Source organism: Geotrypetes seraphini, chromosome 6 (genome assembly GCF_902459505.1).
Source record: "Geotrypetes seraphini chromosome 6, aGeoSer1.1, whole genome shotgun sequence".
NCBI lineage: Eukaryota > Metazoa > Chordata > Amphibia > Gymnophiona > Dermophiidae > Geotrypetes > Geotrypetes seraphini.
Genome location: NC_047089.1, coordinates 145,169,919 through 145,190,974, shown reverse-complemented (window position 1 = coordinate 145,190,974; position 21,056 = coordinate 145,169,919). Strand labels below are relative to the sequence as shown.

General features: G+C 39.3%; 1 protein-coding gene across 2 annotated transcripts in view; it reads right to left on the bottom strand.

Annotated features, from left to right (window-relative positions):
• NPAS2 (neuronal PAS domain protein 2) overlaps positions 1-21,056 on the bottom strand; it is a 363,736-nt gene that overhangs the window by 8,046 nt on the left and 334,634 nt on the right. For both annotated transcript variants that reach the window (XM_033949438.1, XM_033949439.1), the window contains exon 19: positions 16,988-17,080. In XM_033949438.1, the coding sequence (XP_033805329.1) occupies positions 16,988-17,080 (93 nt within the window). The remainder of the gene's footprint in view (positions 1-16,987; positions 17,081-21,056) is intronic.

The following is a 21,056-nucleotide window of genomic DNA, read 5'->3' as shown; positions in this document are numbered from 1 at the left end:
AACATAAGGAAAGGCAAAATAATTACAATGTTCAATCTCTTCTGATCTACAGGTGCTTTATGGATTACTGGGTCACAATTGCAGAAATAATTGAGAACTTTGGGCTCCTTTTACTAAGGTGCGCTAGTGTTTTTAGCGCACGCACAAAATTACCGTGCGCTAAACTGCACGCTACGCTTCTGGAATAATGCCAGCTCAATGCTGGCGTTAAGATCTAGCGCGTGCGGCAATTTAGTATGCACTATTCCGCGCGTTAAGGCCCTAACGCACCTTAGTAAAAGGAGCCCTATGTCTTTTACCAGATCTCTTTGGTTATTATGATTGTTATCTTTTTTTTTTTTAATCTTTATTCCTTTTTATTTCTTTCAACAAGTGTACAGTATTATTACAATTAATTTACATAACACACTTGGCATTCTTAAATAATATTATTATACATGTTTTTATTCCCCCCCCACCTCCCACCCTTTTCCATATCAATAAAATATTCCTTCCAAATTTATATATAATTATACATCCCTTTTTGATAATACAATTAATCTGACATGAAATCTGTCCCTCCCCCATCCTTCTTCCTCAAACACTTTAAACATTTTATTATACCCAGTAATGCACAACAATAAATATCCCATCCTATTACATATATTTCCTTATTTTTCATAACAACATATTTCCAATATTTTTCCCTCCCATCCCATCCCATTTCTATATATTATCCCCTAAGGAAAAAGAATAAACTTTACTTGTTATAATATTCAATTAATGGCCTCCACACCTCTTGAAATCTTTTAAAATACCCCCTCTGTATCGCAAGAAATCTTTCCATCTTATACATATGACAAACTGAGTTCCACCAAAAATTACAATTCAATCTAGAACAGTCTTTCCAATTAGTTGTTATCTGTTGAATTCCCACTCCCGTAAGAATCAACAATAATTTATTGTTTGCTGCAGATATTTGGCATTTGGCCCTCATACATATTCCAAAAATCACTGTGTCATAGGATAAAGCCACATGACTCTCCATCAACATATTAACTTGATCCCATATTGATATCCAAAATGCCTGAATACATGGACAATAAAATAAAAGATGGTCTAGAGTTCCAACTTCAATTTTACAATGCCAGCATCTATTAGACTTAGAGCAATCTAATTTTTGTAATCTAGTAGGGTTCCAGAATGCTCTATGCAACAAAAAAAACCATGTTTGCCTAATAGATGCTGACATCGTACCTTTAATTCTCCAAGACCAAATACGTGGCCATTGAGATGCATTAATCTGATGCTTAATCTCAATGCTCCAAATATCTCTTAATCCATTTTTAGGCTTCTTATTCAAATAATTAGATATAATTTTATACCACTTTGCGGCCTGGTGACCCAGAAAATCTGCCTGGAAACATAAGAATTCTAAGCTGTAATGATCATTTAAAGATTTCCATTCAGGGAACCCCACCTGAATAGCCTGCTTCAATTGCAACCATTTATAATTTTGTTTTTTATTCAGACCATATTTATGTTGCAATTGTGAAAATTCAAGCATCTTACCATTATCAATTACTTCCGTTAATGATCTTATACCTGATTTAATCCAATCTTTCCAGACAACCTTAAACCCGCCTATTTGTATCTTGGAGTTTACCCAAATAGTCTGTTGTTTCGATTTTAAAATAGAATCAGTAGTTAATTTGTCTACAAACCTTAATGTTTTCCAAGTATCCATTAATACTCTATTGTCCTTACGTATTCTAGGCACTTTTATACCAAGCAAAAGATCAAGCCTAAGTGGAAAGATAAGTGATCTCTCCACCCTTAACCACTCTGGTAATTGTTCCAAAAGCTCTGGGAGGACCCAATACATACCTTGGCGCATGATATAGGCCTGATGATACCTATAAAAATTGGGAAAATTTACCCCACCCTCCTCAATTGGTCTTTGCAAAGACACTAAAGCCACTCTTGTAATTTTACCCAGCCAAATAAATTTAACCAGAATACTATTTAATTTTTTATAGAAAGACCCCTGAAAAAACACTGGTATCATTCCCAATTGATAGCAAACCACAGGCAAAATCATCATTTTAACAGTTTGTACTCTTCCCCACCAGGACAATTGTAAAGGATTCCATTGCTCACACAACTCTGTAACTTTTTGTAATAAAAATTTTTCATTTATTCTCATTGTCTCTTCAAGTGTTTTATTCAGCCAAATACCTAAGTACTTTATTCCATCCTCTTTCCATATAAAAGGGAAAGAATCAAGTATACCTTTTGTACAATGCACATTTAAAGGTAAAATCTCTGATTTAGTCCAATTTATTTTGTATCCTGAGAATTTTCCAAATGTATCTATGACCTTCAGTAGACATGGGATTGTTGTTTCCGGATTCCTCAAATGAAGCAAGATGTCATCTGCATAAGCAGATACTTTATATTCCACTCCAGCACATGGAATACCCTGTATGTCCTTTGCCTGTCGAATAGCTAATAATAAGGGTTCAAGAACTATATCAAAGAGCAAAGGAGATAATGGACAACCTTGTCTAACTCCCCTCTGCAACTTAAAAGCATCCGAAAAATTATTATTTATATATAAGCGAGCAGTTGGGGAGCTGTACAATGCATGTATCATTTGTATAAATCCGGATCCAATACCAAACCATTCCATAGCTTGATACATGAAACTCCATTCTACACGATCAAAAGCCTTCTCAGCATCTAGTGAAACCGAAAAAGCCGGATCATTAATTTGTTTTGTTAAATAATACATCTGAAATGCCAGTCTAGTATTATTAGAAGAGTGTCTTTGAGCAACAAATCCAGTTTGATTCATTCCTATTATATGCGGAAGAGCTTTAGCCAATCTTAATGCTAAAATCTTAGCTAATAATTTACCATCTACATTTATTAAAGATATAGGCCTGTAGTTTGAAACCAATGTTGGATCTTTATTTGGCTTTGGCAAAACAATAGTTAAAGATTCTGCCATAGTGCCTGATATAACCTTTATTCAGTTGATCCTGATATAATTTTAATAAATACGGTAATAGGGAAATTTGAAATTCTTTATAAAACTCTACTGTAAATCCATCTCCACCTGGAGCGGTCCCAACTCTAAGGGATTTCAATGCCATTTGTAACTCTTTTAATGATATAGGTTTATCTAAACTTCTTTTTATATGATCAGGAACCTTAGGACCTTCAACTAAACTCAAAATATCCATCCCATCTTTCTCTTTATTTAAATAAAACTCCGAAGAATACAATGACTTATAATATTTTAAAAATTGTTTTAATATATTTCCAATTTGAGAATGAGAATTTCCTAACTCATCTTTAATTATGCTTATTTTCTCCTTCCTTTTCTTTGCTTTTAAATAATTTGCCAATAATCTTCCAGCCTTATTTGCACTACCATAATACACCACCTGCTGAGCAAAAATATCTTTCCTTACTAACCCAGAGGAATTTTATTATATTCACATTTTTTTTAAACAATATTTGAAATGTCTCCTGTTCCCATTTATTAACCAATTTTAATTCCAAATTCTTAATTTCTTTTTCCAAATTCACATATTGTTTTCTTAAGTTTCTTTTTATATGCAGAATATGATATAATTTGTCCTCTCATAGTTGCTTTGAAAGCATCCCATAAAATTCCAATCGAAATTTCCTCTAAATCATTAAGTCTAAAATATTCATTTATTTTATTTTGAAATTCTGTGCAAAATTTAGAATCAGCAAGCAATGTATTATCAAACCTCCATACAGGTTTGGAATTATCTGGATCTACTAAGTTAACTTCTATCCATATACCACCATGATCAGATATTACTATTGGTTCTATGTCAGCTTTTATAACTTGCTGTACCATCTGATCTGAAACAAAAATATAATCAATTCTTGAGAACGATTGATGAACATGTGAACAAAATGTAAATTCCCGATCATTAAAATGAAGAATACGCCATATATCTTTTAAATTACATACTTGTACCAAATTATCTAATCCCATTGATTTCATTATTCTACTAGGCTTTTTATCCATTATTGGATCTATAACAGCATTGAAATCCCCAGCCATCACTAAATTAGTAGTAGCCAGTGGTAAAACTAATTGTTGTAGAGATTTAAAGAATTCACTTTGATTCGAATTAGGTGCATATATATTTAGTAACGCCATTGTATTACTGCCCATGCTCATGTCAACAAGTAACCACCTTCCTTGAGGATCTGCCTTAACCATATTAAATGTTGCTGGACATTTTTTATTAATCAATATTGCAACTCCTGCCTTCTTTTTTACCGCTGGTGCAAATAAACATTGTTTTATCCACTTATCTGTCAGCTTTATAGACTCTATATTTTGTTGTTTAATATATTCCAATACCTTTTTCCTTTTTATAGGGTAATTAAGGCCATTTACATTCAAAGAAAAAATTTTAAAACCCATTTTACAAATAAATTATAAAATACATATATAATCCACTCAAACATAAAATATATATTTTTTTTTCCTTAAACCAATATATGAGTCTCCCCCCTCCCCTCTTTCCCCATCCCCCTATTCCCATCCTCCACCCTCCCCTCCCCTCCCCTAACACAAATGCAAACTTCGAAACGCACATATTACTGAGCAAAAAATAAACTCCCCACAGGCAATAACATACTCATTTTTCTTTCTCTAATCTTTCAAACAACCAACACTAAATTCTCCTGCAGTCAATCCATTCTTCAATACCCTAAATACCCATATTTACTATAATTCTTTATTATATACTTCCCCCCTCATTCAAATTTCCAAACATTCTTCCATCCTATACCTCTAATATATTTATAAAAGGATAGACCCAATATTTTGGAAACCATTTCTTACAATATATACCCCCCCAAGATTAATATTATTATTTTATTTTATTTATTTATTTATTTTTTGTCTAACCTAAGTTTCTCACAACTTCAATGGAACATACATCACTCCATCCTATAATATTCATTTTTTTTTTAACCTTACATCAAAAGAAGGATCAAACATTTCAACAAAGCAGACCTCATATTTTTTAAAACTCTCATTAATTTTCATTGCATCTTCAATCTATTACAGTCTATTCTCCATTCTGCACAACTGTAACACTTGTACATCTTCATCCTGCTATTTCAGTCTCTTATTCCATCTTTTTGCAGATTGCTATTTCATCTTTCTCCAATAAAGTATTTTTGCAACATCATCCTTATATCTCAGTCAATTTCAGATGCAAATTGTAAATCTAAATAATGCTCAAGTCATTTCCATCAGTCCATCTTCACATCTTCTTCTCTTTACATCAATAGTCTTTTGTATTTTTCATCTTATTATATTCTAAGTTCCCACATTTCTCCAATGCAGCATTTATGTGTCCTCATATTATTATCTCAGTCACGCTCAAATGCAAATTATAAATTCACATTAAGAAACCATCCAAATCTTATAATTGTTCCTTATATTTTCTTCACTTCCTATATGCTCCATCCCTCTTCTTACCTTGTCAAATTCTTCTTTTCTCTTTAAAATTTTTCATTTCTATTCTTTAAATCTTGTTTGAAATGTTGATCCCCCTTAAACCTAACTGCAACAATTTTCTAGAAAATATTTTTCTCCTTTTCTATTTTTTTTTTCCACTTTTTCCTTCTTTATAAAATATCTTTCAATTTTCACTCAAAAATATAAACCAAAAATAATCTAAGTATATTATTTATTACATTTTCTAAATACTTTCATGAAACCATAGGCAAATTATATTGATCTAGAAATTCCTGTAATTTGCCTGCTTCTTCAAAATTATAAGTTTTATTCTCATAAGTTACCCTCATAATAGCAGGGTATATCAATCCATAGCTTGCTCCCATTGCTCTCAGTTTAGGTCTTAAATCCAAAAGCTGTTTTCTTTTGTAGGCTGTAGCTTTTGCAAAGTCAGGTACTATAAAGATCTTAGAATCCTGGCATTTAAGATCCTTGTTTGTTTTAGCCAGTTTTATAATCTCTACCACCTGCTGATGTCTTAGCAGCTTAAAGATTATTGGACGGGGACCCTTCTGACTATTTGATCTTTTCATCGGTATCCGATGTGCTCTTTCTATCTCCAAAGGAAAAGAACTTTTAAATGGCAAGATCTTTGGGATAAAATTAGTCGCAAATTGAATAGGATTATTCTGCTCAATCCCCTCAGGTATCCCAATCAGACACAAATTATTCCTTCTTTCACGATTTGATAAGTCTTCAAAATCCTTTTTCAACGCCTCTATTTCTCTGTGATCTTTTTTACACACCAGCATCTCTGCCTCAGATTTCTCAGCATGCTTTTCTAACTGCTCAATTTTGAAGTCAACTGCCTGCATTCTATTTGTCAGACTCTCTATTTCCTCCTTCACAACTTTTATATTTTTAGCGTTATCACTTACTATTTCTTTAATTTTCTGAAGTTCATTCATCAAATCACTGTTATCAATTTCTTCCTGAGGCAACGGGACCGCTGTCGGGGATACCGAATCCATTTTTGTTTTTTTTTTTACTTCCTGCTCCTGAATTCACCGGATTACTTTTACTAGTTTTACCCGAAGCCATTTCTTACTTCAATTCTCTCTTTTCCTTCACTTTTCTTTAATTTTAACTGCCAAAATCTTAATAAAATTTGCCTGTCACAACAGAGCTAATCCTCTACCCAGCCATCTTCGTGCGCTGCAAAGTTCTAGAATTTATTTAATACATTCCAAGCTCTAATCAAAATCTTTTTGCTCTGCCTTAGCAAATAAAAAGGGTGGATAAATATCAATGATTTAAATTTTTTTAAAAAAAACCCCCAAAAAACCCCAACAGATTTAAAAAATTTAAACTGGATTTTAAAAAATAAAATAATTTTTGGGGGGAAATCTATGTAAAGATAGTTTTCTATTTAAGATACATTATGGTCCTAAAATTATTCATCATGAAATAAGAATTACTTTTTAATGATGTTGCATGAGGCTATACATTCATGCAATGTTTAAACTTTTTAGTAAATTAAATCCATTAATCAATTCATAATGTCACAGGAAATTGCTTGGTTTTGCATTTCTGAAAACTGAATTTGTGTCTGCAGAGATAACATGCTTCCTCTTCACAGCAAAAATGTTATAAAATATACAGAGTTGAAAAAAAGATCTTAGCCCCATTGTTCCTTTGCAATCAACCCCTTACTTCTTGAGTGCTAAGTTTATATATCTACACAAGGATCTAAGTATGAGGAGAGAGAGGTAAGCAGTAAAAATGAAAGTGAAACCTTTTGAGCAGAAAACTCCACAGGTCTTGGGATCTTTGTGCATATAGCATGAAATTTATCATATTATTCTTTCCTTGGAGGAGAAAACCTATAATGGCAGCAGGCCATACAAGAGACCCAGTTTATTAATATTTTAATGAAGTTCCTTTACCTATGGGTAAGGCATAATTTAAATCAAATCCACCCTGCAAAAAAAGTAAGACTACTTACCTGTAGCAGGTGTTCTCTGAAGAAAGCAGGCATATATTCTCATGTTGGTAACAACATCCATGGAACCTGGTGCAGATACTGCCATGTGCATTGTCACTTTAAATCTTTAGCCATATGAGAGACCAACAGTTCAGTAACAAAACTGCAGGTAGTGAGAATATATGCCTGCTGTCGTTGGAAAATACCTGCTGTAGTTAAGTAACTTTGCTTTCTCCAAGGACAAGCAGGCATTATATTCTAACATGTGGGATTCCCAAGCTATTATGATCATGGCTCTGGATGAGGTTATATATGGGTGAAATCCAACAGGGTTGGAGGGAAAGTTTGTGCTTAGTAAGTAAAAAGATTTTGCAGAATTGCTTGTCCAAACTAACTGTCTCTTCTGGAGTTTTGCTCTAAAGAGTAATGAGAAATAAATATTTATATTGAGGAACAAGTGGCTGCTTTGCAGATGTCCTGAATAGAATCAGAATGGAAATCAGCTACTGAAACAGCCATAGCCAGTATGTGGGCTGTAACACAGCCTTGGAGCATCAGCTACCATGCACATATATGAAGGAGTTATAGTCCACTAACTAAATTGAGGTGGTTCTCTTAGCAATAGCAATTCCTAATTTGGGGCAAAAAGCACAAAGCTGAGAGGACTTCCTATGAAGCTTAATCTAGTCCAGGTAGTATGCCAAAGCTCACTTGCAGTCCAAGGTGTGATATGCTGTTTCTGCAGGATGAGAATGTAGTTTAGGGAAGAACACAGGCAAAACTATGGATTGGTTAAAATGAAATTCTGAGACCAATATGAGTCCAGAGGACTACCTTGTCATGATAGAACCTTGTAAAAGGGAGATCTGAAACTAGGGCTTGAAGTTCACCGACACGTCAAGCAGATGTGAGTGCTATAAGGAAAACAACATTCTAAGTGAGGAGTTTCAAAGAGCAAGATGGAAGTGACTCAAAGGAAGATTTCATGAGAACGAAGAGAACTACATTTAAATCCTAAGTGACCAGAAGAGGCTTGATAAGTGGTTTTGTGTAGAATAAGCCTTTCATGAACTGGGTCATTAAAGGATATACAGACAAAGGCTTTTTGCTTAGATGTGAAGGAAAAGTATGGATAGCATTTAGGTGAACTCTAACCAAGTTAGTCACAAGACCAGAATTAGAGAAAGTCTAAATCTGAAGGAAAAGAACAGGTCAAGTCAATGCAATGAGCACCAGGAAAAAACATGTCCACTTGAAGTGATAACAACACTGAGTAGAAGGCTTCCTTAATGACAGCAGAAACCTCAGCTGAAAGTAGAAGGCATTCACTTGTTTGGAGTTAAAAACCATGCTGTTAACACTAGAGAGTGGGGGTTTGGATGAAAGACAGACCCCTTGTTTTGAATGAGCAGGGTCAGAAATAGTTGCAATTTCCATGGCTGCTTGGAGGAGAGCTCCAGTAGCAGTGGAAACCAAACTTGGTGAAGCCAGAGAGGTATTATAATAATAATTTTATTCTTATATACCGCCAAAGCCGTAGAAGTTCGAGGCGGTTTACAGCAAGAAGCGCTGGACAATCAGCGAAGAGGTTACAGTCAAAGTTAGCAAAGAGGTTACAATCAAAGTCAGCGAAGAGGTTACAATCAAAGACAGCAATACAATCTTACATAATGAAGGAATATGAAAGCTATATAGTTCATTAGGGTTACTGGTTGAGTAAGCAGAACTGAGTAGATTCTTAGTTAACAAATTGATTCAACAAGCTCGTTTTTACCAGTTTTCTAAAATTGAAGTAGGATGATGAGAGCGCGAAAACGTTACTAAGCCAATCGTTCCATTTGCCTGCCTGGAAGGCAAGAGTTCTGTCCAAGAATCTTTTGTAGTGGCAGGCTTTTATTGTCGAATAGGAGAACAGATGTATTCTTGTGGGCCTAAGATAACTTGCCAGATTGAAGTGGGAAACCAGGTAAGTGGGGGATAAGCCAAATATTGATTTGTAACACAGACAGGAGAACTTAAACAGGATTTGCGCCTCTAGGGACAGCCAATGGAGTTTTTTGATAGTAGGGGCTTACTATCAAAGGACAATAGTGCCTCGATCTGGTAAACTTTGATTAGTTTTCCTTTTGAGAAGGATTGCAAGAAAAGTATAAAGAACATAAGAATTGTCGCTGCTAGGTCAGACCAGTGGTTCATCATGCCCAGCAATCCGCTCATGCGTTGGCCCCAGGTCAAAGACCAGTGACCTGAGACTAGCCCTACCTGTGTACGTTCTGGTTCAGCAGGAACTTGTTTAACTTTGTCTTGAATTCCTGGAGGGTGTTTTCCCCTATAACAGCCTCCGGAAGAGCGTTCCAGTTTTCCACCACTCTCTGGATGAATTAGAACTTCCTTACATTTGTACGGAATCTATGCCCTTTTAACTTGAGAGAGTGACCTCTCGTTCTATCTACCTTGGAGAGGGTGAACAACCTGTCTCTATCTACAAAGTCTATTCCCTTTATTATCTTGAATGTTTCAATCATGTCCCCTCTCAGTCTCCGCTTTTCAAGGGAGAAGAGGCCCAGTTTCTCTAATCTCTCACCGTACGGCAACTCCTCCAACCCCTTAACCATTTTAGTTGCTCTTCTCTGAATCCTTTCGAGTAGTACTGTGTCCTTCTTCATGTACAGCAGCATGATAACCTTCTCCGATCTGTTCGTAATCCCCTTCTTAATCGTTCCCAGCATTCTGTTTGCCCTTTTTGCCGCTTCCCCAGTGAAGCTTCACAGGGAGAACATCTTTAAACTTACTAGAGAATCTTCCATTCTAGGGGAATAAGAGACAAAATGATTTTCCCACTAAAATTCAAGTTTGTGACCAACGAACTTTCCTACCAAAATTCAAATTGGTGACCAATAGACTTTCCTCAAGCCCCAACCAATCAGGTTTGAGGACCCACTATATTTAAAGACAAACCTCAGACCTCACAGATTACTCTGAAGAAAGCCATAGCATGATGGCTGAAATGTCTTTTTTTTTTTTTTACCTGACCAGTCACGGTGATACCCGGAATACTGCATAAAATACTTGTTATATTGCTTTCATGTAGAGACAATCAAAGCAGTTTACATATTAAATATGAGAAAGGAAAACTAATTAAATTGCTTCATAAATTCTAAGAAAGCCTCCAGCTCCTGGGGCACAGAGTCTCCCTTTGAAGACTTAACTTTGTGTTTCTTAGGCTGTGGAGGGTCCACAACCAGGCACATGGAACTAGTAGCCGTGCCAAGCAAGGGAGAGGCTAAGCCAAACAGCCTGCACTTGAACCCTCGCTTGACAGAAGGAGAAAGATAGGGACAGCCCCGAGGGCATATGAAGTAAATGCAGGCAGGTTGACAGGTACCATCAGGGAGTGGCCTGTCAGCTGCAGTGAAATCTTAATGCAGGCAGAGCTGAATAATCACCAGAAACCCTCAAAAAAGGGACGAAAAATGCACCAAATAAAATAATAAATTGTGGAGAACAGAACAAGCACACTCCTGAAGGCATGTGTGCAGAAGGGAAATGATTTAAAATACCTTTCCCATCTTCTCAATGAATATGATAGGGAAAAAAATGTTTTTAACTCTACTTTTGAATTCCTTGGACCATACATCTGGAACAATCTACCAGCTCACCTGCGGTTGATTCCCACACACTGTCTCTTCAGGAAAAGAATAAAAACATACCTCTTCCCCTTGTAGTTACGAATGCTATCTGTGGTCTAGCGCTCCCATTTATCACTCACCCATACTCTGAACTAGCTACGCTAAATCTGCTCACTTTAATCTGGAGTCATAAATGTATTCTTTCTTGCTGTGAGCCGCAATGATTCCCTGTCGAAAATTGTAGGATATAAGAAGCTGTATCATTATTATTATTTAGATGGAGCTAAGGAACCCAGTGAAGTACAGCAGAGGCACAGATAAAAAATCCAGAGTGGATTCCTTTTGCAGATGGCACGCAGCCATAGGGACACTAACCATCTGTCTAGAATGTCTCACCTATTGCATTGGAAGATGTTGTGTGTGTTTTTTTTAAAGGACTTAAAACATTTTTCAGTTAGCTCTCAAAAGCGAACACCTCCTTCCCCAAGTCAAGAAAATAAGCTGACCTAAGAAAGGAGGTTTTGGTCTCAGAGTTGGCCAAAAATGTATTAAAATTAGCTCAATGAAAAGATATCATCTTAATTCTATTTTCTGTTTATATTTATTAACCTTTATAAACTCAGGTACCACACTACTTTATCCTGAATTATAAATACAATTCTTTTTTCTACCTTTATGTTCTCGCCACTCACTCATCTAGTTGGGAGATTTCAACCTGCCGGATGCGGACTGGAATGTTCCGTCTGCGGAATCGGAAAGAAGTAGGGAGATTGTGGATGCCTTTCAAGAGGCTCTGCTCAGACAAATGGTGACGGAACCCACAAGGGAAAAAGCGATATTGGGTCTGGTCCTCACAAATGGAGAGAGTATCTCTAATGTTCGAGTTGGTGCTCACCTGGGTAGTAGCGATCATCAAACGGTTTGGTTTGATATAACGGCTAAAGTGGAGAGCGGTCGCAGGATACTTAAAGTCCTAGATTTCAAACGTACGGACTTTAATGCAATGGGAAAGTACCTGAAGAAAGAGCTGTTAGGATGGGAGGACATAAGAGAAGTGGAAAGACAGTGGTCTAAGCTGAAAGGAGCGATAAAAATGGCTACGGACCTTTATGTGAAGAAAATCAATAAAAACAAGAGAAAAAGGAAGCCGATATGGTTCTCCAACCTAGTGGCTGAGAAAATAAAGGTGAAAGAGTTGGCGTTCATGAAATATAAAAAAACCCAAGAAGAGGAGAGCAGAAAGGACTACAGGGTGAAACTGAAAGAAGCCAAGAGAGAGATACGTTTGGCGAAGGCACAGGCGGAAGAACAAATGGCTAAAAATGTAAAAAAGGGAGATAAAAATTTTTTCAGATATATTAGTGAAAGGAGGAAGATAAAAAATGGAATTGCTAGGCTAAAAGATGCTGGGAACAAATATGTGGAGAGTGATGAGGAGAAAGTAAATGTGCTAAACAAATACTTCTGTTCTGTGTTCACAGAAGAAAATCCTGGAGAAGGACCGAGATTGTCTGGCAAAGTTACACGAGAAAATGGAGTAGATTCTGCGCCGTTCACGGAGGAAGGTGTTTATGAGCAACTTGAAAAACTGAAGGTGGACAAAGCGATGGGACCAGACGGGATCCATCCCAGGATACTAAGGGAGCTCAGAGAGGTTCTGGCGAGTCCTATTAAAGACTTGTTCAACAAATCTCTGGAGACGGGAGTGATTCCTGGGGATTGGAGGAGAGCGGATGTGGTCCCTATTCATAAAAGTGGTCACAGGGATGAAGCAGGAAACTACAGGCCGGTGAGCCTCACTTCAGTTGTTGGAAAAATAATGGAAGTGTTGCTGAAAGAAAGGATAGTGTATTTCCTTGAATCTAATGGGTTACAGGATCCGAGGCAACATGGCTTTACAAAAGGTAAATCGTGCCAAACGAACCTGATTGAATTTTTTGATTGGGTGACCAGAGAGCTGGATCGAGGACATATGCTAGATGTAATTTACTTGGATTTCAGCAAAGCCTTTGATACAGTTCCTCATAGGAGGCTGTTGAACAAACTTGAAGGGCTGAAGTTAGGACCCAAAGTGGTGAACTGGGTCAGAAACTGGCTGTTGGACAGACGCCAGAGGGTGGTGGTTAATGGAAGTCGCTCGAAGGAAGGAAAGGTGACTAGTGGAGTCCCTCAGGGTTCGGTGCTGGGGCCAATCCTGTTCAATATGTATGTAAGTGACATGGCTGAAGGGTTAGAAGGAAAAGTGTGCCTTTTTGCAGATGATACCAAGATTTGTAACAGAGTAGACACCGAAGAGGGAGTGGAGAATATGAAAAAGGATCTGCAAAAGTTAGAGGAATGGTCTAATGCCTGGCAACTAAAATTCAATGCAAAGAAATGCAGAGTAATGCATTTGGGGATTAATAATAGGAAGGAACCGTATATGCTGGGAGGAGAGAAGCTGATATGCACGGACGGGGAGAGGGACCTTGGGGTGATAGTGTCCGAAGATCTAAAGGCGAAAAAACAGTGTGACAAGGCAGTGGCTGCTGCCAGAAGGATTCTGGGCTGTATAAAGAGAGGCATAGTCAGTAGAAGGAAGAAGGTGTTGATGCCCCTGTACAGGTCATTGGTGAGGCCCCACTTGGAGTATTGTGTTCAGTTTTGGAGACCGTATCTGGCGAAAGACGTAAGAAGACTTGAGGCGGTCCAGAGGAGGGCGACGAAAATGATAGGAGGCTTGCGCCAGAAGACGTATGAGGAGAGACTGGAAGCCCTGAATATGTATACCCTAGAGGAAAGGAGAGACAGGGGAGATATGATTCAGACGTTCAAATACTTAAAGGGTATTAACGTAGAACAAAATCTTTTCCAGAGAAAGGAAAATGGTAAAACCAGAGGACATAATTTGAGGTTGAGGGTGGTAGATTCAGGGGCAATGTTAGGAAATTCTACTTTACGGAGAGGGTGGTGGATGCCTGGAATGCGCTCCCGAGAGAGGTGGTGGAGAGTAAAACTGTGACTGAGTTCAAAGAAGCGTGGGATGAACACAGAAGATTTAGAATCAGAAAATAATATTAAATATTGAACTAGGCCAGTTACTGGGCAGACTTGCACGGTCTGTGTCTGTGTATGGCCGTTTGGTGGAGGATGGGCAGGGGAGGGCTTCAATGGCTGGGAGGGTGTAGATGGGCTGGAGTAAGTTTTAACAGAGATTTCGGCAGTTGGAACCCAAGCATAGTACCAGGTAAAGCTTTGGATTCTTGCCCAAAAATAGCTAAGAAGAAAAAAAAAAAAATTTAAATTGAATCAGGTTGGGCAGACTGGATGGACCATTCGGGTCTTTATCTGCCGTCATCTACTATGTTACTATGTTCTGCTTTCTTCCACCTTAAATCTCTTTCCAGGATTTTTCTCTCTTCCTTTTCCATTCAGCTTTCTTCAATTTATTTTTCTACCTCTATGTCCAGATTTAACTTATTCTTACTATTTAGTTTTCAAGTTCCTTCTCTTTTTTATGGTCTACCGGCAGCTTTCCATTTCTTTCCCTCACCCAGGCTCTCCTATTTTACTTCCCCTTATTCTCAATCTTTCACTAACTCTGTCCTCTTTCTCTCCCCCTTCTATACAGCGTTTTCCCCCTATATCTGCCCTTTCTTTCCCCTTCCATCATCTCCCTCCTTTCTGTCTCTCCCCCAAATATCTGCTCATTTCTCTCCCTTCTTCCATCCAGCAACTACCCCCTTCTATACAGTGTCTGCCTCCTGTCCCCTTTTCCATCCAGCATCTCCACACTCTCCCCTCCATTATTATCTCCCTTCTTTGTCTCTTCCCCCTTCCATACAGTCTGTCCCTTCTCCCCCCCTTTCCATCATCTCCCTCCTGTCTCCCTTCTATCTAGGCTTCAGTCTCCCTCCTTCTATACAGCTTATTTCCCCCTCCTGTTTTCATCCAGCATCTCCTCTCTCCCCTTCCATCCCCTTTGTTTCTCTCTCCTTCTATATATCTGCTCCCTCTCTTCCCCTCACCTTCCATCCAGCATCTCCCCTTTCACTTCTCCCATTCCATCATCTCCCTCCTCTGCATCCCACCCCCAACATCTATCTAGAATGTCTTCCCAATTCTATATAAAATCTACCCCTCTTTCTACCTCCACCCCAAACTATTTCCACCAACTTCTGCCTCCTCTCTCCTCCTACCCCACATCCATAATTGTCTACCCCCTCTCTCTCCCACCCCTTTAACACCAACACCTGCCCCCTCTCTCCTCCACAACCCACATCCACCAATGCCTTCCCCCTCTCTCCCCCAACCCACATCCACCAGAGTCTGCCCCCTCTTTCCTCCACAACCCACATCCACCAATGCCTTCCCCCTCTCTCCCCCAACCCACATCCACAAGATTCTGCCCCCTCTTTCCTCCCCAACCAACATCCACCAGCATCTGTCCCTCTCTCTCTCCCACCCCACATCCACCAGCGTTTTCCCCCTAGCATCTCCACTTTTGCTGCTGTTTTCTAGAAGCAGCAGCATAAGAACTTAAGAATTGCCGCTGCTGGGTCAGACCAGTGGTCCATCATGCCCAGCAGTCCGCTCACACGGCGGCCCTCTGGTCAAAGACCAGCGCCCTAACTGAGACTAGCTCTACCTGCATACACTCTTGTTCACCAGGAACTTGTCTAACTTTGTCTTGAATCCCTGGAGGGTGTTTTCCCCTATGACAGACTTGGGAAGCGCATTCCAGTTTTCTAACACTCTCTGGGTGAAGAAGAACTTCCTTATGTTCATACGGAATCTATCCCCTTTCAACTTTAGAGAGTGCCCTCTCGTTCTCCCTACCTTGGAGAGGGTGAATAATCTGTCTTTATCTAGTAAATCTATCCCCTTCTGTACCTTGAATGTTTTGATCATGTCCCCACTCAATCTCTTCTGTTCAAGGGAGAAGAGGCCCAGTTTCTCTAATCTTTTGCTGTACGGCAGCTCCTCCAACCCCTTAACCATCTTAGTCGCTTTTCTCTGGACCCTTTCAAGTAGTACCGTGTCTTTCTTCATGTACGGCAACCAGTGCTGGACGCAGCACTCCAGGTGAGGGTGCACCATGGCCCGATACATGATAACCTTCTTCAATCTGTTTGTGATCCCCTTCTTTATCATTCCTAGCATTCTGTTCGCCCTTTTCGCTGCTGCTGCACATTGTGTGGATGGCTTCATCGACTTGTCGATCAGAACTCCTAAGTCCCTTTCCTGGGAGGTCTCTCCAAGTACCGCCCCGGACATCCTGTATTTGTGCATGAGATTTTTGTTACCAACATGCATCACTTTACATTTATCCACGTTGAACCTCATCTGCCATGTCTGCAGCATTGACAAACAGAAACAAACTGGCTGCGGGACTTTCCCATACATATCTGTGGCTGCCAACTTTGCCCCGGAATAAGAAGAGACGCTGGAGAAGACGAGCCAGCAGCCGCAGGCATGAATAGGAAGGTCCCGCAGCCACAGTCTCTGGCACTGACTGGCACCCCTGAACCAGTCGCTTATTTTTGTCGCCAATCAGGAAAGCGGCAGCAGCGGCACAAGATATAGGAATAATACTAGAGAGGTGCTGGTCCCAAACCAACCGCTGTGCGGTTGGGCTGAATGGCCTCCTTTTAAAAAGTGCGCGACTGCACAGTTTAGAGGGAACATTGGAGCAAGTTTTCTCTTCTTTAACCTGTTTGAACATTGTGGCTATTACTGATATTTTGTCAAATCTGTCAACTTTGGGACCAACAGAATAATACACTAATGTGCATCAGTACCAGAGTAGGGTCCACAAATCAGTCATTCTTAGCACATCTCACCCCACCAAACCATTTCCAGCCTGGTACCTCCTACTAACATGCAACCTACTTAGCTTGCTGTCCGGCCAAAATAATGTCAGGGGTTTGTCTTGTACCACAGGAACTGGGCATCATTGGCTGTATAGGCTGACTGAGCAGCAATCTTGAAAAGAAAATAGAATGAAATAAGAAATTACTTAGTTTTAAAAATGGAATACTTCATATTTGGAACCATGTCTAGCCTAAATATGTATGCCATAAAACTGTAATTTCGGTGCTCAGCATAAGCATAAACTGGGTTATTGTAATGCATTGTACTTAGGAGTCTCTGTTGTTGCTGAAAAGCACTGCAAGCTATACAAAATGTGTCAGCATGATTGATTACTGCAGCATCTAAGTACAAGCATGTGACATCCATATTGAAGCAATTGCCCTGGTTGCTGGTGACCAGCAGGATCCAATTCAAAATACTGATACTTATTCACCAGGAAATTTATGAGACACCACCTTGATATTATTTTGCAGGTTTTGAGAGTACACCAACTAACACTGCTTTGCGATCTGTGGACACAAAAGTCTGAAGGTTGTATATCCAGGCAACATACCTTATGCTGACACAAAGGCAGATGCTTTTTCAGTCACAAGTTCACTCTTGTGGAACCACTTGCCTTGATATTTATGATTATGTACAATTCTGGCACAGTTCAAGAAACTGTTAAAGATCCATTTGTTCATTATGGCGTAGCCTATGGCATGATGTAAAGCAGTGATCTCCAATGCGTGGCCTCCGAAGTCCTCCATTGCGGCACTCAAACAATTGTTTCAAATCCTATGAATGTGTTAATCTAAATCTTAAAACACTTGACAGAGTAACTGCAAGCAAACAATCTCTAAAGTGCATTCCTCAGTTGTTTCATTTATGGAATTTGCTACTGTTGACATTCCAAAATAAAGCGAGTTTTTAAAATATATCCTTGAAGTGTTGTAGAAAAGAGATTATGTTCTTACCTTGTTAATATCTTTTCCAGTAGATAGGTGTGTCATTCTGGACAAGCAGGTTATCTCCTCGTTGCCTAAAGCTCTGATTGACACGGACGCCTAAGGCCCCTCCTATGGGGCGTCCGAGCCAATCAGAGCCTTAGGCCCCTTCACAGTGCATCCGGGGAGGGGCCTGAGGCTCTGATTGGCCCAGGTTGTATAAGAACACTCCCATGGGAGAGGCCTTAAACAACTTGGGCCAATCAGAGCCTCAGCCCCACCCCCCATGCATCCCAAGATGCACTGGAGAGAGAAAGGTCCATTTTCGACAACACAGGCCAGCTGGGAGGAGGGAGTTGGAAATAGGGGGAGGGATGTCGGAGGCAGGGGGAGGTGTTCTATGGCAGAGAGGGGTCGCCGCTATTCCGGGGGGGGGGGGTTGTTCACTGGCAGCATGGGTTTCTTCATAGCGGAAGAAAATCAGCATCTCTCCTGCTGCAGGTAGGGGTGTTCGCTGGCGGCATGGGTTTCTTCGCAGCAGGAGAGAATCAGTATCTCTCCCGCTGCAGTGGTGGGGGTGTCACTGTTTTTTGGGGGGGTGTTCGCCTCCATTGCAGGGGAGGAGTGTTGTGATGCAGAAGGAGAGAATGGGCATCTTTCCTGCTGCATCACAACACAGGCTTTCTAGCAGTCTCTGACACTGACTGGCATCTCTAGATCAGCCACTTATTTTTGTTGACAAAAGCTGACGCCGCTTTTAGAAAATGGCTTGGCATTTTTTAAGAATCCACCGGAGGGTCATTTCAATGATGAAGAGCCCATTTGCATGTCATTGTCAGAGACTACTAGAAAGCTCAATATTGACAGAGATAATCCATTTTAATAATCTGCCGCTAAAATGCGTACAGGCTAAACCGTTGGTAAACAGTTTAGCGACGGTATTAAAGTTTTGAGAATCTGGGCCCAAGAGCTCTATTGCCACCTACAATTATTATTTTTCAGTTCAATCTTTTTATTGAAATTTTTGAAATGGGTACATGAAATACAAAAGAAATCAACATACAAAAAACAAAACTGAGCCATAGGTCATATGAGATGATATTCCGCAATACATGAGTGAATCCAGTCAATCTAACTAACAAGTTAGAGGATTAATGATTAGAAATACAAGATCATGAGCGAAAATATCTGGAATATCAACCTCAGGTATCAACCGTATATGATATGCAATGTACAAAAGGTAAGGAATTACAATACAAATCCATGCATAAACAGAAACAAAAACAGAAAGTGGAACATCTACTCAAAGGAAATCATGGGCTAGTAGTAGGAATACAATACTTTGTGAAAGGAGACGAGACCTTGCGATAACGACTAACTGTATGAGTATGTTCTGCATTATGATATTCATATGTACTCAACTGTGTAATGGTATGCCACCATTGGTTAACAGTAGCGTGAGATGTGTACTTCCAATGGGACAAAACAATTTGAATAGCTACTGCTATCATGATATTAAATAAAGTAGTGTTCTCCATGGACAACACATCCAGTAAAGCAAGAGCTCGGAGGATGAGTATGGAATAGGTAAAGGAAGCACTAAACGGTAACATATCAGTGATACATGTCCATATCTTATCCCAGTGCCTCTCCACTGAAGAACATTCAAACAAAAGGTGCTTGAGGGTCCCAGTGAAGCTCTGACAATTCCAACAGACATCTGAAAGCAACTTATTAATCACCTTCCCCTTAAGAGGAGTCCAAAATGCTTTATGTGCCAAATAATATATAGATTGTGAAAGGTTTGCAGAGCCTAAGGGTCTAAAAATCGTACACCAAAAATCTTGCCACTGTTCAGAAGATAATGTAATCTGAAGATCAAATTCCCAAATGGATTGAATGGGATAGGGCTTACTACAAGAGGACCTATGTAAATATTTATAAAAGAGTGATGCAGTATGAGAACTGCGGTAGCCAGTAGACAACAACTATAAAACATCCGGGATGGAACCTAATGGGATGAGATCATGGGCTTTCAAATATTGTCTAATACAATAAGTTAACTGCTGGTAAGAAAAAGCCTGGGAAATGGGTAGTCCATATGTAGATTGTAAAGCAAAGAAGGGAACAAGATTATTTTGTACAAATATATCTCCCAATTTGGCAACGCCCCTAAGCAACCAGCATTTCCAATAAAAGGGTTGATGATTTATTTGTAAAGCAGGATTACCCCACAAGGGCATACTCAACGTATGAGTAACAGGACAAATTACTAAAGCATCCAAGGTGTGTACCGCCCTATGGGCAGCAACCATAATAGGGTTACATTTGAGAAATGATAACTGAGAAGACCCAACTATAGTAGCAAGAGTAAACGGAGAAACTAAATCTGTTTCTATGGACAGCCATATTGGTTGGGGGGGGGGTCTAAGTATGTTGAGGTAACCCACAAACATACCCCTTAAGGTGAAATAATGTCATATATCATCGAAAATCTGGGAAGTTCACTCCACCTGCTACTCTGGGACATTTGAGTGTTTTGAGGGATATTTTGATTTTTTCCCATCCCATAAAAAGATGGTTAAAATAGAGTCCACCTGTTTGAAAAAAGTGTCAGGGAAAGAGTATGGCAACATCTGTAAGAGGTATAAAATGTGCAGGGCTAATGTCATCCTGATCGCTTCCAATCTACCCCACCATGTAAGCCATAATAGAGAACAAGACTGGCAGGTAGATTGAAGTATTATTTAGAAAGGAGTTAACATTATATTGCAAAGTCTCTTCCCAAGATTGGAGGAACTGTATGCCTAAGTATTTAATATGGGAGGAAATCCATTTGAGAGAAAATCCCGAAATCATCTGTTTAGTACAATGAACATTAAATGGCATAATCTCCGTTTTATCTGTATTCACTGTATACCCAGAGAGAGAACCAAAATGATGTAATAAAGCAAGTACTGCCGAGATAGATTTATCAGGATGCTGTAGGTATAGGAGGCTAGGAGCACATCATTCGCAAAGGCCATTAGTTTTATAACTTCCTGAGATCTTCTACCGAGGGGTACTCAAGATATGAGGATATGAATGAGGGGGTCTAATGCCAAATTGAAAAGTAAAGGTGACAGCGGACACCCTTGTCGGGTGCCGTGAGATAGTAGGAA